General features: G+C 39.6%; 1 protein-coding gene across 2 annotated transcripts in view; it reads left to right on the top strand.

The window, feature by feature from the left end:
• Positions 1-18,113, top strand: part of LOC124606923 (protein FAM234A) — a 127,898-nt gene that overhangs the window by 27,839 nt on the left and 81,946 nt on the right. For both annotated transcript variants that reach the window (XM_047139036.1, XM_047139037.1), the window contains 2 exons: positions 11,829-12,134; positions 12,225-12,530. In XM_047139036.1, the coding sequence (XP_046994992.1) occupies positions 11,829-12,134; positions 12,225-12,530 (612 nt within the window). The remainder of the gene's footprint in view (positions 1-11,828; positions 12,135-12,224; positions 12,531-18,113) is intronic.

Raw genomic sequence — 18,113 nt, 5'->3', positions numbered from 1 at the left:
AAATATAAAAGTAATCAGCCAAAACCAAATACAGATATCTAAAAATTGACATTGACCTTAAATGCAAAATAGTGAAGAAGGAATTATTAGACTACATGTGCAAAGCTGTAGAGACATGGATGACTATGGGAAATTATATGGATGTCGTGTGTGGGGAAAATTAAAGAAACCATTGGAGATAATAAAAGCAAATGTATGAATATCAAGAGGTCAAATGGCAAGCTAGTACCAAAGAAACACAGAAAGGTGAAAGGGCTACACAAAAGAAAGAGATCAATGTTGAGTAAAAGGTAATAAAATTCCAATTCCAAAGAAGTTAGGCGCTGATGGGTGTGAATAACACCAAGCCTTCAGTTTAATAAGTCAAGGTTGCAAACTATTGACATGACTTATTAACAGAAGAATGGAAAGTCTGGTAGAAACCAGTTCTGGGGACAATCAGTTTGAACTCCAGAGAACTATAGGAACACACAAGGTGATACTGATCCTGTACATCACCTTAATAGAATTAACTGGAGAAAGACAAACCTGTGTTTGTAGCATTTGTAGATCCTGAGAAAGCTTTTGGCAATATAGACTGGAATATACTCTATGTGTTACTGAAGTTATCAGGGATAAAACACAGGGAGTGAACCACACTGCAGTTGTAAGAGTCGAAAGACATGAAAGGGAACCAGTAGTTGAGAAGAAAATGAGATAGGGTAGTAGCCTATCCCAAGTGTTAAGCTCTCTGGGCATTGAGCAAGCAGTAAAAGAAACCAAGGAGAAATTTGAAAAGGAATTTAAATTGCAGGGAGGAAAATTAAAAACTAATGTTTCCCAACAACATCGTAATTCTGTCGGAGACAGCAAAGTATTTAGATCAGTTGAATAGAATAGACAGTCTCTTGAAAACAGATTATAAGATGAATGTCGGCAAAAGTTGTGGAATGTAATTGAAGTAAATTAGACATTGCTGAAGTAATTAGAATGTGAATTGAGACACCAGGTGTAATAGATGAGTTTTGCTATTTGGGCAGTAAAAGAATTGACAATGGCTGAAATAGGGAGGATATAAAATGCAGACACAATAGCACACCACTCACAGGTTAGGCCATAGGCTTGTTCCAACTGGCCAGCTGCTTCTTACAAGTCACTAAAGACAGCACGAGGAGCAACGTACAACCATTGGACGTGTGATCTATTAATCTCTCTGGCCGTTATTGTCAGTAGATGGGTACTGGTGATAACTGCTGCTTCTTTAGTCAGGCAGTATCTCATTTGGCCACATGAGGGCTGAATGGCACCCATACCAGACCTCCATACTCGTAAAAAAATTTGAGGGGATACCAGGAATTGAACCTGGGTCTTCTGCACCGAAGCAGCAACCCTAAACATTCTGCTGCAGAGATGGGTAAACACGATAGTAAACAAAGCATCTTTGTCTTTGAAAAAGATAAATAAGTTGACTATGAGTCTAAATTTAAGTGTTTAGCATGCCTTTTCTGAAGATATTTGTCTGGAATGTAGCGTAATACAGAAGTGAAACATGGACTATAAACAGTTCAGGCAAGAAGAGAAAAAAACCATTTGGAAAATGATGGTACTGAATAATGCTGAACGGTCAGCTAGGTAACTGATTAAGAGATACTGAAGCAGATTAGGAGGGTAAGAAATGTATGGCACTACTTGATAAAAGTGGGGATCCTGTAGAGGGAGACCGAAGATTTAACTGCAGTCAGCAGGTTCAAATAGATGTAGGGATCAGTATTTATGCAGAGGTGAAGACTGGTATGGAGAGCTGCATCACATCAGTCTTTGAACTGAAGATCACAACAAATGTGCTGATGCAGACTGCATTCTCCAAAATGTCTCTAAATACTGGAAAAAGAAAATGGGTATATAGTGTCTCAAGGGTAAGATTTTGATACTCTAGGGTCATTCCATGTCAAGTCACCCAGGCCTTGACACCAACCATGTCAGATTTTGATGAAACTTGGTACAATTACTTCTTTTATCATCCTGAAAGCACTTGTAAATTTTTTTTGGTCTATCTCTTATAGTTTTTTTTTTTATTATAAATTTTTAAAGTTTTTAGATTTGGCGTTGTTTCAGCAGTCGGAAATCGTAACTTAAACGTGTCCTCACAACTAAAAAAAAATTGTATGTTAAAGAATACTCAAGATATCAGTATGAAATTTTGGAATAAGTTTGTGTATTGTATCAAAATGTTAAAAAAATTACCATAAAGATATATTAAAATCTTCCAAATGAAAAAAAATTACAAGTAGTTGTTGTTTTAGTTTTACAAAAACTGTAATATCTGGAGTCTCAGACCTGATAGGAAGCTCAAATTTGTTTTAAAATACTCTTAATTGTATAGGCTATTAGATAAAAGAAAAATTATGCTGGCTTTTTAACCTGTTCAATAGTTATCTAATTTTTTTTAATAATATTAATTATATTTTAAAAATAAAAAGTACCAAGTGACTTAGACACCAAAAATAAGTTTTTGTCTTCTTGGAGTAACAATGTATGCTTGGATTTTGTTTTGTTAATCCTGTGTTTTGAAGTAAAAAATTATTACAGTGTTAAATAGTGCTTGGATAGTATTTTATTAAGTTTATTCGAACTTTCAGTAAGTACTGTTACTTAGTTTACAGAGATTCTTTTCCAATATCCTATAAAAGTAACCAGAACAGTAATCAGACCAAAAGTGAAATCAGTATGTCAGATATTCAAACCTGTAGCGTAGGGTTATTTAAAAAATCTGACTGTTTCCAAACAACCTACACACCTTCAAAAAAGTTACAACCGGTACCTGAATTGAGTGAGGAAGAAAAAAATTTGATCCACTTACGATCTGGAATTAATCTGTGTGAATTTAAAAATATATGTTCACACCACAGCTACTACTTTTTAAATGTTTTTGAAAAGTATCAAACAACATGTGTAGACCCACTAAAAAAAACACACAAAAAGCCCATCAAAAGTTGTTGAGAAGTGTAGGCTTGGATCTTTCTAAACAATTACTGACAAAAAATAGTAGCATAAAACCTGGACAAAAGCTTTGCTCAACATGCCGTAACTTTTGTGAGGAAAAATTAAGAGTTGAAGTCAATGAAAGTGAAACAGATGATGAAGTCATGGTTGAATTAGAATCATTGGAATCCAGAAATGAATCCCTCGTACAAACAAACATTGCTCTTGATAATTTAGGTTTAACACTGATAAAGCTTCAGGCTTGTCAGAACAAAGTAAAGGGTCTTATTTTAAAAGGAAGGCTAGTAGTATTGAAAAGACTGCTAAAAAGGCGGTTTCAAAAGCATTAAAATATGATGCACCAAGTTCTGATGATGACGAAGAAGATACAAGTGTGGTTGAGAAAGCAAAGGATTTTGATGTAATGATTTCTCTTATGTAAGAGAAGATGTCATCTGTTGGAGGTCTAGAAAAATCCAGATTCTGACCTTGGTTCCAGATTCTTGGAGACGAAATAAAGTGATGAAAGAATTTAATGTAAGTGAGTACATGGTGTGACAAGCTAGAAAGCTAAAATCTGAAAAGGGTATTTTGGAAACTCCTGGTCCAAAAAAAGGTAAAACTCTTTCTGAAAATACAGTAAGACTTGTAACAGATTTTTATGAAAAGGATGAAAGTTCCAGAGTGCTACCTGGAACAAAAGACAAAGTAAGTGTTCAAAAAAATGTGTACATGCAAAAAAGACTCATTTTGTGTAACTTGAGAGAACTCTATTATTCTTTCAAATGGGATAATCCCGAGGTAGAAGTAGGATTTTCAAGATTTTGTTTCTTGAGACCTAAATGGTGTATCCTTGCTGGTGCTGCAGGCACACACACTGTATGTGTATGCAGTATCCACCAGAATGTTAAACTATTATTGGATGCTGTGAAAATTGAAGAATCTTATAAAGACGTAATTAAGATGCTTGTGTGCAACACGGAAAACCAAAACTGCATGCTACATCATTGCGACAGCTGTCCTGCAAATCCTGCACTAACTGAGTACTTAACTGAAAAACTAAGTGAAGATTATGATTTAGAAGAAGAAATTGTAATCAGTCAGTGGGTTAACACAGACAGGGCAGAAATGATCAAACAGTCTATCATTGTTGAAGACTACATTTCTTTATTGGTTAGGTCATTGGAAAAGCTCACCCCGCACTCGTTTATAGCAAAATCCCAATCAGCAGCCTTTAAAAGATTGAAAGAAGACCCACCACCCAAAACAGCAATTATTGTGATGGATTTCAGTGAAAATTATTCCTTTGTTATACAAAATGAGATCCAAAGTTACCACTGGAATAGAGGTGGTTGTACTCTACACCCAGTTGGAGTTTTCCTAGGAAATGAGGAAAACAATGTTTTTGTTTCCAACCACTGTTTTATTAGTGATGACCAAGAACATGACACTGGTTTTGTTAACTTTGTACAAAAAGAAATTACAAAGTGGCTGTCATTACATCATACTGACATTGACTCAGTTCACTACTTTACAGATGGTTGTGCTGGGCAGTACAAAAATAGAAACAGTTTTAAAAATTTGAGTGAACACTTGAGAGACTTTAATTTGAAGGCCCAACACTCTTTTTTTGCAACAAGTCATGGGAAGTCAATTTGTGATGGCCTAGGAGGAACTATTAAAAGAATTTTAAGGAAAGCCAGTCTACAGCTTTCAGATGAAGAACAAATAATGACAGCAATCGATGTGTACAAGTTTTGTGAAAAAAATATTGAAAACATTCATTTTCACTTTATTGACAAAAAGAAGCTGATTTGCTATGGTTAAAACTAGAAAAACGTTTTTTCAGCAACCCGAACCATTCCTGGAACAAGAAGTTTTCATAACTTCAAACCACTTCCAACAAACAACCTTGAAATTAGAAGGACTACAGGTAGTGTAAAACCCTCCTTAGTCTTTTCTTTCCATTCTTCTTCTGATTGGGTTCGTGTTGAACCATGCAAATCAAGATGGTAACTGGTACTTTGGACAGGTAAAAACAATATTCAATGATGAAGAAGATGCAGAAATTCTATTTCTACATCCTTCAGGACCAGCTGCATCATTTTATTGGCCTGAAAGAGAAGATTCTTGCATAGCGCCTTTGGAGCATATAGTCTGTGTAGTAGACGCACCTCAATCAAGCGGCACTGGAAGAATGAATTACTTCAAAAAAAACTGTATCAAAAGAACTGAAAGCTCTTGGATGAAGTGGAAAAACAGTTTGAATCAGCATTAATGTTTATTAAAAAGACAAAATTACTCAAAAAATTCAATGTTTCAAGAAATCAGTTGGGTTATACATAAGTGTTGTAAGAACACTATATTTGTACATAATTCTAATGTAATCTACTATAATTAATAAACATGTTAAAAAGCCATCATTATTTTTGTTTTATCAAGTAGCCTATATGTTTAAGAGTAAATTAAAACAAATTTGAGCATTCTATCAGGTCTGAGACTCTAGATATTGCAATTCTTATAAAACAAAACATCCGTTAAAAAAAAGAAAAAAAATACATATATATATTTTTTTCATAGAAAATATTAATATATTTTAATAGTATCATTTTTATCTTCAAATATGTATAATAAATAAACTTGCTGCAAAAATTCATGATGTTATCTAAAAGAGTTTTTAAGATAAGCAATTTTAAAGTTTTGAATACAAATTAAATTTACCATTTCCAAAGGTTCGGAAAACGCAAAACATAAAAACTTTAAAAATTTATTAAAAAAAACGATAAGAGATACAGCAAAAAAAATTTGCAGGTGTTGTCAGGATGGTATTAGAACCATTTGAGACAAATTTCATGGAAATCTAAGGAGGTGGGTGTAAAATTTATTTTTTATTGGGTGATTTGATATGGAATGACCCTCTATGAAGAATACAATCATAGCCAGAAGAACTCTTTTACATTCTAATAAATTCATTATATAATGGCTCCCTGCTTCTTAAAAATGCTCATGTAAAATTAATTTTTAGCTTGAGCAGTGCTAAATGCTCAGTTGAACATCCTAAAATGCTTCATCAAATAATGAAAAATATTAAAAAGAAGATTGATTCCTGTGTAGACAGGCACATTTAAAAGACACACAGAGCTTTTGGACACAGCCTTCATCAGCAAAAGAAAAACACACACAAGCAAGCACACCTCATGCACACATAACCGCCACCTCCAGCATCTCGGGCCAGAAATGCAACGAAGGAAAGGAGTGGTCAAAGACGGGCAGGCGCATTGGCCGAGGGTGGCAAATAAACAGGGTGAGAGATGAGAATGGGGAGGGGATGACGGGACAGATGGGGTGGAAATTGTTGGGTGGAGGGTGGGGGACAGTATGTTACCTTAGGATGAGGCCGGAATAATCACATGAGCAGAGAATGTTTTGTAAGTATAACTCCCATCTGTGCAGTTCAGAAAAGCTGGTGGTGGAGGAGGGATCCAGATGGCTTAGGTAGTGGGGCAGCCATTAAAATCAAGCATGTTGTGTTCAGTGCATGTTGTGCCACAGGGTGGTCTACTTTGCTCTTGGTCACAGTTTGGCAGTGGCCATTCATCCTGGTGGACAGCTGGGTGGTAGTCACACCTGTATAACAGGTTGGGAAATGATTGCAGCAGAGCTGGTAAATGACATAGGTGCTTTCATAGGTGGTCCTGGCCCCAGATGGGGTAAGATAAACCTGTGACAGTATTGGAATAGGAAGTGCTGGGTGGGTGAATTGGGCAGGTCTTGCACCTGGATCTTCCACAGGGGTATGATCCTTGTGGCAAGGCATTGGGACTGGGAGTGGCATCGGGATGGACTAGGATATTGTGGAGGTTGGGTAGGTGACAGAATACCACTTTAGGAGTGGTGGGAAGAATCTTGGGTAGGATGTCCCTCATTTCAACAGATGATGATAGGTTATCAAAGCTGTGACGAAGAATATGGTTCAGTTGTTTCAGTCCGGTTTGGTACTGGGTGATGAAGGGGACACGCCATTGTGGCTGGGTCTTGGGGATGGTGAGAGAATTGGAGCTGTGAGGGAAAATGGCACAGTAGATCTATTTATAGACTAGGTCTGTGAAGGCCTTGGTGAGACCCTCAGCATACTGAGCAAGGGAGTTCTTGTCACTGCAGTCACGTTGTCCCTGGGTTGCCAGGCTCTATAGAAGGGACTTTTTGGTGTAAAATGGATGACAACTGTCAATTTGCAGGTATTCTTGCTGCTGGTGGGATGGTGCCATCAGAGAGGTGGTGGTCAGCATCTAGAAAGGTGGCACAGGGGTTGAGGAGGACCATCTGAAGCTGATGGTAGAGAAGGTGTTGAGGTTGTGAAGGAATGAAGATAGGTTGTCATGGTCCCAAGTCCAGATCCTGAAGATATCTTCAACGAACATGAACCAGACTAAGGATTTGGCATTTGTGGAGATGATGAAAGTTTCCTATAGATGGCTCATAAACAGATTGGCACAGGAGGATACCACACAGGTGCCCATTGCTGTGCCACAGATTTGTTTGTATACCTTCCTCTCAAAGGAGAAGAATTGTGGGTTAGGATAAAGTTAGTAAGGTATATGAGGAATGAGATAGTGGGTCTGGGATCTGAAGGATGTTGTGGAAGGTAGCTTTCAGTGTCGGTAAGACTCTGGGCATGAGGGATGTTGGTGAATAGAGAGGTGGCGTCAACAGTGATGAGTAGGGACCCAGGAGGTAAAGGGGTGAGGATGGTCAGAATCAGTGAAGGAAGTGGCTGGTGTCTTTGATGTGGGAGGCTAGATTTTGGGCAATTGGTTGGAGGTGTTGGTCAATGAGGGCCAAAATTCTTTCAGTGGAGGCACAATAACTAGCCACAGGTGGGGCAGCAAGGAATGTTGGGTTGTGGATTTTGGGGAGCATGTAGGAGGTGAGTGTGTGGTGTGTTATAGAGGTGAGGAGGAAAATGGATTCAGGGGAGAGTTTTTGGGAAGGGCCTAAGAATTTAAGCAGGGATTGGAGAATGTGTTGGACTTTTGAGATGGCATCGCTCGCAGAGTTTATAGGTGGAGGATCAGATAGTTAATGGAAGCCGTCTGCCAGGTAATCACTGTGGTTCATAACAACAATCATGGAACCTTTGTTTGCAGGTAGGATGATTAGGTCAGGATTTGTTTTGAGGTTGTATGCAGTAGGGTATTCTTTCTTCTACTGAAAGGTTGGTGTTCTGAAAAAGGAACCTGCGGAAGGATGGTGAGGATGAGTTAGAGGTAAGGAATGCCTGGAAGGTGACCAGTGGGTGGTTAGGAGGGAGGGGGGAGGATCACAGTTGAACTGGAAGAGGCAGTGTTCAGTGTTGGAATTAGGGTGGTTTTGGTTGGAGGGATTGGGAGCAAATAAGTGCATCCATTGCAGGGATAGGGAGAAAGAGAGTATGTGTTTGACAAGTCCAGCTTGGTTAAATTTGGATGTATAGCTATAGGTGAGGAGACCTTTGGATAAGAGTGAAACTTCAATGCAGGTGAGAGTTTTGGTGGAAAGGTTAACAACAGTGTTACAGGAATGTTTCAACTCTGGATTTGGTGGAGAGTTGGTAGGGAGTTTTGGTGGATGTTGCAAGTTGAAAAGGTCAGCTAGGCAAGGTTTAGGCGCTATGAAAGGTGGACTAGGAGGAACAATGTGGGTAGGATAGGGGTTGGATAGTGGTGCTCTGAGATGGCAGTAGTATGTCAGCAGGTTGGGTAACTTATGGAGCTGGTGTCTGGAATATTCCTTCAGGTGCTGGAGAGCATGGATTCAGTTTCAGCAATGTGACTTATGGAGTAGGGATTGCACAGTAAAAGTATCTTGTGGAAGGAGCAGAGGTGGTTCTGGGATGCCTGTGCCATGGAGATGTTTTTTTTTTGTAGTACCAGGCTTGTGAAGGCCAGAGATTGGCAAAATCTGAGCAGGTATAGGTCATTGTGAAAGGAGGGATGGGTTCCAGAGAAAGGAATCAGTATGGTTAGGCCACTTGGGAGGATTCCATTGTATAGGCAGCATTTGAGAAATAGGATGTGGGACTGGGTTTTAACCATGGAAAGATATAATTTTCTGAGCTGGTGCAGGACAGAGCAGTGTCTGTTGTGACAGGAATGGTGTGAAGGAGACAGGAATGAAGCAGAAATGGGCAAAATAGCTGTTGATGGTTGTGAGAGGAGCTGGATAAGCAAAAAGATGCATAAAAAGCATGAAAATATGCAAAGACACACAGACACATGCACAGAAATGCAAAAATATGCACAGATACTTAAAAATATGCAACAGTGTGTGAAACCACATGAAACCACGTAAAAATATGTATAAACACATTAAAAATATACAGGAACATGGGAGTAAAGGAACAATAAAGTGTGTGTGTGTGTGTGTTGCAATAAGGGAAGATGGGTGTTGCAATAAGGGAAGATGGTAGGACGAGGATCAAACATTCATGTAGCATGGGTAGGTGTGGAATATAAAATGCTAAAGTAAATCAGGATGGGGTCAGTAGGAATATATCCCCCAGACATAGCCCGAAACACATTTATGCTATTTCCGCTCACACCTCCAATCCTCCCACGATCCCCAAGAATCAGCCACAAAGGAGTGTCACCCAGCACCACCCCAGACTGGAACTATCCTTCATCATGGCTTTCATTTCTTATCATCATGCCCTGAAATGAGGAACATACTACCCAAGATACTTCTCGCCCCCTCCTAAAGTGGTGTTTCATCGCCCATCCAACCTCCACAACATCATAGTCCATCCCTATGCCACTCCCAATCCCAACAACTTGCCACAAAGATCAATCCCTGTAGAAGACCCAGGTGCAAGACCTTCCCAATCTACCCACCTACCACTTCCTGTACCAGTGCTGTCACAGGTCTACCCTACCCCATAAGGGGCCAGAGCCACCTGTAAAGCAACCATGTCATTTGCCAACTCTGCTGCAATCAATGCACAGCTTTTTATATCGGTGTGACTACCACCCAGCTGTCCACCAGTATTAGTGGCCACTGACAAACTGTGACCAAGAGCAAAGCAGGCCACCCTGTAGCACAACATGCAACTGAACATAACATACTTGATTTTAATGGCTGCTCCACTACCAGAGTCATCTGGATCCCTCCTCCACCACCATCTTTTCTGAAATGTGCAGATGGGAGTTATCCTTACAACACATTCTCCGCTCCCGTAATTATCATGGCCTCAACTTACAGTAACATACTGTACTGACACACTCCACTGAACAGTTTCTATCCCCTATGTCCTATTATCTCCTCCCCACTTTCATCTCCCACCCTCTTTGTTTGCACCCTCTGCCAACTCACCTGCCCATCTTTCCCTCATTTCCTTTTTCACTCCTTTTTCCATCACTTCCCTGCCCCACAACCTCTTGATGTTGCTCCTGTTGGCATTCTAGTCCGTACACACTCTACCAGATAGCATTCATCTCTGTTCCCACTCATACACTACTATCCCTTCCTCTTCCCCACCTTCAGACTGCTGCTTGCATCTCACGTGATAGTTGCATTCTGGTCCGAGATACTGGAGATGGCTGTCGTGTGTGCATGTATATGAATGGTATATGTTTCTCTTTTTCTGATGAAGGCTGTGGCCGAAAGCTCCGTATAAGTGTCTTTTAATTGTGCCTTTCTGCAGCTTCATGTGTCTTCTTTACGGTAAGTAGCAATTTATCTTTTCCTACACTGTTGATACTCCTACCCGGAGTTTCCCTTGTTTGATTGATTCCTCATTATGTCTCCTTTATTATCCAGTTTTACTTATGAAAATGTATTGCTTCTGCTAAATGTTTCCAAGAAATCTTCATTGAAGTAGTTAGTGCAGCAGTTTAGATTCTGTGTTTATACTTGGAGGCAGTTTCAAATTCTAGTCTTGCCATTATGATTTTGGTTTCCCTTGATCACATTTTATGAAAAAGGATGGATTCTTCAAGAAAGTCATTGACAATCCCCTTGCTTGTCAGGATTCAAATGATACAATGGGGTATGTCTAATGGTCTTGCTGTTGACATCTTGTTAAATTACGATGTAAAATGACATGTCTTCAACTATCCTCATTGAACATCTTTAAGTCACATTGACTGTAATTCCTTTATAGAAGAATAAACTTTATTGATAATTTAAATATCTACCATAAATTATTGATTTCTTTTTTATCAAACAGTGGAAAATCCAGGATGGAATGTAACAATATATGAAAAGGAAAGTTGCCACACTCTAGGTGTGTCTACAGTTGCCTGAGACTGCAGAGAGGTCTGTCTCTGTTTTTGATAAAGGTCTTACAGCCCAAAAGCTTTATTTGTGACAGTATTTTTTTTTTGTGCCTATCTGTGACCCAGCATCTCCACTATATGGTAAGTGGCAACTTTCCTTTTCATAATAATGTTGATTTCTTTTTTGTGTGTGTTTTATCACATACTAGTGAAAGTTTATAATCTGTAGATACTGAATATACCTATTGCGATAATTTTGCCATCCCATCAAGTGGAAATACACAAGGTAAGTTTTCCTTAATTTGCCATTTTATGTTATTATAGAAACAAGAAACAAAACTTAATTAATACAGAACAACATTATCATGTTGCAGATGGTGGCACAATTTCACCTTCTTTTATGTATGTGTCTAGTTACTTTCATGATAAAAATAGATTCTGTATTGCTGTTTCACGAAAGTTAATATTATGATATTTGTGGCATAGGGCATGCTCTATGAAAATGCAATTAGCAAATCACAGTTTTTTCTCATTGGAGACTTTATGTGGAATCTTTCCATGTGTTTCATTAAAACTTTCAACTAATCTTGCAATCGATTTGTTACCTCTTTGTAGGTCACAAGATGGCTGAATATCGTCCTTTAGATCATGATAATGACTGTGACTTGCCGATAAATGGTCTTACAAATAGAGGACCAATGGTGTCAGATGATGTACCAATCATCAAACCTGAAATGACAGCTTCAAATCATCCAAGACCATTGTCCTTAATGCGTAAGGTGTTCTTCGTTTTGTCCATTTTATTGTGTTTCTTAACTGCTATTATCTTCCTGTGGGTAGTGCCATGTGACTGGGCTACTTGCCCTTCCTACCATGTGAAGCCTGGAACACAAGCCTGGGAGAAAACATTGGATGGAGTTGGCAAGTATTTTGTCTATTGTTGCCATAGTTATTTAAAACAAAAAATTTAATTGGTATTAACAGCTGTACACATTTTCTTTTTTTTTCCAGAGCTGATTGGGAAAATAAGTGTTGTTCCAGGTGTATCAGGTCACAATTTGATTTTCTTGTTACGGGCGGACATTATGACAAATCCTGCCTCACATGGAAAAATAGAGAATGCTGAATGGTTTGCACCAGGAGGTGGTGGAATAATTTCTTTACTGGGATCAACTGGTGAAGTAGCATGGTGGAAAAAATTTTATCTCCTCCCATCAGACATAGACTGTTCTTTGATCGACCTAACTGGAGATGGGATCTTGGACTGCATCGTAGTTGGTGCTAAAGATTTGATGTGTGCTGTTGAACCTTTATCAGGTAAATCACCATACTGGTTAATACCCTCTTGTTTAAGTTTTTTCTTACTATCATTTTCTTATGGTCATAAGAGCAATTTATGATCAAATGCAATTTTGCTTTTATTTCCTACTTGGAAAAGTGTTAGATTCAACCAAATATCTTGTTTTGTTATGTGGAATCTGTGGGATAAGTATGCATGGTTTTTCTGTTTTTTAGTATTAAATGAAGAAGAGGAATATGTATAGGTTTAAGACCAGTGCTCTACAAACTGAGCAGTTTCTGCTCCATGGCTTAATGTGAAACACAGTTTTCTTACCCCTTCCGGTTCTTTTCATATGCTGACAGCTGTCCTTAACTTGACTTCATGATTGAATAATCAATAAAATACTTTAAACAAAAGTAGCCTGCAGTCTTATGAGGGTAATTGCAGGATAGGAGCAAAGCATTCACATCTTAATTAAAGTAAAATAAGAAAATATTGGCAGAACAGCAGAAAAAGTACATTTCTGAGCTACATTAAGCAGTCACCTATGGACAATATTTAGCTCTTGCTGGCATTGACTGTGAACCTTGCTGTCCAGAACTGGGAATTTCTTTCATTCAGAAGTCTCAAGAATTTTTTAAAGTATATCGTTGGAGAGCTAGTGTTGGTGCACTTTCTTGAACGAGCGTGTAAATCATAAAATAATCTTACCTCTTACAAATACTCTCTAGGGAATGCAGTAGTTGGCTTATTCAAAAGATCGCATTTTCCATTTATGTATTGTGGCACACGTGGAATATTTGCGTTTACTTTAGCATAAGCAGCAACAGTGGTCATTTGAAGGCCACTGCTATATAAAGGCCTACTGTAGACATTTCTAAGCATTACGGTCTTCAGTAACAAGGTGTATTTTTAAATTAAGTACTGTTTTGAAATTGTGCGACTGCAGCATCGTGGTCAGCATTTGGCACATGCACATTGTGTACCGCACTGTGTTGGCAAGCCACAGATGCTATTACAGGGTCCTTTGGTGTATTTATGTTTGCCATTTGCAATTGAGAAAATTGCCAACTGTGAAATATGAGCTGTGATTTATTTTCATAGTGCTAAAGGTGTGAAAGTAGCTGAAATTCAATGTCATATTAGTGAAGTGTGTGGAGATAATATTATGAGCTGTGGGATGTTACAGAAATGAGTGAAAGCTTACTGATGATTTGGTGCAGAAAGTCTAACACTTTAGACAACCCGAAGTGATGTGAAGTTGGATTGCAAAATTAACATCTCTCTTACATCAGTTGACTTACTTGATCTGCACAGCCAATCTTCTTCTCTTGATTTCCTGCTACATCAACGTTCTCCGAAGAAGTTCAGGGAATTTAAAAGTCTCTCTCTCTACTTTCGAAATAATTTAGTACTCGAAGGATAGTTCTAGTTCACTCATGACATATTTCAACTTCCACAAGTAACATATTCACCATTTCCCACATTAATATTCAAATGTTTACAAGTCAGCTGATTTGTGTAGCATTAGACTCAATTAAATATGTCTGCAATATATTTGGTTTACCAACCACATAATATATGAACCCATCTTGCCTCTAGCGAGTCAATACGTGCAAAGTTTCAAGTGTTCTTCTTTTTTCTCGTTACAATAATCAACGATATAAAACACCATAAGATACATAAACACTCCTTGTTCTTCCAATACGACTTCTGTGGTGCTAATGGCAAACACTTGTTGATTCCGTTTGACCGTCGCATCTACCTTGTGCTCGTGACTCCTTTCCAGCCTGCACACACAAACATGTGTTGCGCAGTATGTATGTTCTCTCACACTTATTTTTAAAATACAGTGTGTTCGAGACGGTAGAAGGATGAGTGGTTCTAGACTTTATGCAGAAATTGTTGAAACACTACAAAAGTTGATGAGAAAGTGTGGGAGAACAGGCACTTCATGATTTCATCGTAATCTAATGAGTTTCTTCAAGTGCCAAGAAGTGTGTATTATGCAGTTGTTACAGAATGTTTAAATTACCTAAGTTGTACGCACACTGGGTAGCAAAAATGCTGATTAAGATGCGCAAAAGCAAACATTTAGTCAGTTCTTTGACTTTCCTAGAGTGGTACAGCAAGGAAGGTGCCAACTTCTAAGCCAAATTTTCATAGGTGACGAAACATGGGTAGCTTGCATTACACTTCAATCAAAGCAGCAATCCATGGAATGGCTCCGTACAGCCCTGATCTAACATCCAGTGACTGCCATGTGTTCCTGCATTTGAAGAAACATTTGTGTGGTCAGTGTCACCATGATGCTGAAGATGTCAAAACAACCATGTTGCAATGGATGTCTAATCAGATAGCAGATTTCTACAACGATGGCATTAAGAAACTGGCTGTGTGATACTGTAAGTGTCTTAATATTGGTGGTAATTAGGTAGAAAAGTGGATTAAAAGTACAAGCTTTCATGTAAAAGTAAAATTGCAAAAAAAAAAAAAAAGAAATCTACTTGTTAAACTTTTATATCAAAACTATACTTACTTAAAAAACACCTCATACAAGCACTAGTCAATGTAGCAATGCTTCACAGTTGCTTAACATTTATGGGGACTGGATATATGCCCTGATGTCCTCCCCCCCCCACAACCTCTCCCTACCCATCTCTTCCTCCTCCCCCCTGACCCTGCCCATCTCCTCCTCCTCCTCCCTCCTGACCCTTCCCATCTCCTCCTCCTCTACCCCCTCTCTCTCTCTCCCCCTGTCCCTGACCATCAAACCTACATAGTTAGTTACGTGTTCCATTGATCAATCTCACGGCAATCGTTATGATGTGGGATGTGTCAAGTGCATAAGAAATGCACAAATGAAACGAGGGTCTTTTTTAAGCCAATGAAAACTTGATTGGGAAATGAAGCCTCTCAAGTAAATGGGTGTATCAGTTGGGGTATGAGAGGTCTCTCCTACTGCTGGATTTGTGATGATAGTATCTTCAATGACAGTATTTCATATAGTTTCAATCTGCAATTGAATAGAATTACAAAGGTCTGGGTGATACAGACTCCATAGCAGTATTCTAATCATAAGGCGACAAACCATACATACAACTTTAATGTTTTCTGTTAAAACAGATTGCAAGGCAGAGAAGAAAACAGCATGTAGTTGTGTATACAATTTTTGTTTAAAATTCTATGAAGGGCAGAAACATATTCATGGGAGAAACAATTTGTATAATGGTTTGAATGCCCTGCTATCATGGTTAAAACCAACTGCGAGAAAGAAAATGAAACTGGACACTTTGACAGCGTGTTTTCTTTCTAGCAGTTGGTTTTAACAGAAAAAGTGTACCTTGTCGTTTGTAAAAAAAAATATAGATTTTTGTCCATCTGAATGTTTATTAAATTGTCATTTAAAAATTTGAAATAAATCACTCTAGAATTTTTTTATATTTTTGCTGACATTTCCCCTCCATGTAGGCGTATACGTATATTTATGTACAATATATATTTTTAAAAAAAATGTCGTCTGTGTAGTACCCAAGTAATACACAAAACTGGTTCAAGTAGCTCAAGAATGGTTTTATTCATGATGCGTTGAAAAATAACATAAAATGGACTCTCGTGGATCACCACGTAACAAGACACAGTACACTGATGTGAACGGTACACTGGAAGCACATACAAGAGAATCAGTTAGCACACACCTCCCACAGGCAGCCTCCAGCAGCTTGCCATCACTGATACAGTTGGCAGCCAATTCAAACACACATGCGTAATGACACTGCACTTGGTGTACTCACACTTGCCTGCAATAGTCGCAACTCTCGTGTGAATTAGGTGTCCAGGTGATGGAGGATACACTGGCAGCCCGAAGAGAGACACATCCATCAGGTCATGAGGGGTGACAGCTGGTGGGTATGATGTGCTACACGGGTACCTGAGCATAGGGCTGGAACGCCCAGCGACGTGGGCACCCCCGGGGTAGTGAGCCTGCGCAGCACCTGACAACAGCATTGAAGAGGAGGTTGTCATCGCAATCTCTACATGGTCATCAGCCAACAGAGACAATGGGGCTGGACCCACTGACAATGATAGCTGATGCGATGATGGCGAGAGGGTCAGTGGGGCTGGCCTAACTGGAACAGCAGGCTATGGAAACTGACCCAAGGCTGTAATCAGACCAGTGCTGGGAAGCAGGGATCCCAGGACACCACACAGGGAAGAGGCAGCCAGTGTGACAGGGCCGTCTCCACAGCAAGCATTGATAGGTTAGAGGTGGAGGGTGACGAGGCAGACTGTGGTGACGCGTGCCACACCTGCGGACCAGTAGTTTCCGGCGGGGAATGGGGGTGCAGCTCATCAAAGCGACATGCCACCAACCTGTCGGCTGTACAGAAGTTACACAGACAGACAGTGTTTCAAGTGATGGACAGCAAGGCCTGGTATCCACTTGGTCCAGTGACAATAACCTCATGCCCACACCGATCCCAGTGTGACGTGGGTAGATGAACCCAACCATGGCAGGCTGTAAAAGATGGAGGATTGGATTGTGCATGGCTGCTGGCTGTGAAACAACTCAGCCGGGCTCCACTCCCCAATAGGCATAAAGCAATAGGTGTTCAGAAAAAAGGGGGAGGGAGTCATCCAATGCAGAATCACAACAAACTTTTTCATTTAAGACTTGGACTGAGCACTAGTCATTCTGCCTTGCCATTTGATTGAGGGTAGAATGCAGAGCCATAACATGATGAAATGAACTGGAGCCCATTATTGGAAATCAAGGTACAAGGCAACATCTAAATAGAAAAAAATACACAAAAGCGTACGAATTGTGACCTCAGCTGATTTCGATGCACACTGCAGAAAGTAAGGAAACTGGAAAAATGCATCCACAACCAAGAGCCAATAGGACTTCAGCAAGGGACCTGCAAACTCTACATGAATGTGTTCCAATGGCTGGAATTGAGCAGGCCAGAGAGACAGAACACCAAGGAAACTGCTTGTCGTCGGGCACACTGCTCACAAACCGTGACGAAACGGACAATTTTGCCATCAATCCCTGATCGAAAAACATGTCCCCTAGCTAGTTATGTGCATGAAAGTCCCTAGTAACCCTAGTGGAGAAGGCGTAAAACCTCGCCCCGTAATGCAGTGGGAATGACTAATCTGGGAGAGATGTCTTTCATAGACAACAGAAAAACACCATGAAAAACAGAGAGGTGATGCCATAAGGAAAAATAGTTGCACAGAAGGCCCAAAGCCCAAACCAGCAGTTTATCTGGCCAGCTCTGTTGGTCAGACTGAACCACCTGGCAGAGAACTGGGTTGTCAGCAGTGAAAGCTGCTATGCGTGATCTCATAATTGGGAAACCCTCAAGCGTGTTATGTGTTTCAGTATCAAGATGGAAGCAAAGCAATTCTTCACACTGAAAGTCGGGGTCAGTACCCACAGGAAAGTGGGACAAGGTGTCCACACTGGCACATTTAGATGTAGGTCGAAAATGGATTTCATAATTGTAGCGAGACAATAACAGCTCCCAGCATTACAGACGGTGTGTGACCTCATCAGCCAAGAAAGTGTGAGGGTTAAACAAGGAAACCAAGGGTTTATGGTCAGTAATAAG

This window comes from Schistocerca americana, chromosome 3 (assembly GCF_021461395.2).
Source record: "Schistocerca americana isolate TAMUIC-IGC-003095 chromosome 3, iqSchAmer2.1, whole genome shotgun sequence".
Classification (NCBI taxonomy): domain Eukaryota; kingdom Metazoa; phylum Arthropoda; class Insecta; order Orthoptera; family Acrididae; genus Schistocerca; species Schistocerca americana.
Note: the sequence above shows the minus strand (reverse complement) of the source record. Positions and strands in the feature narration are given on the sequence as shown.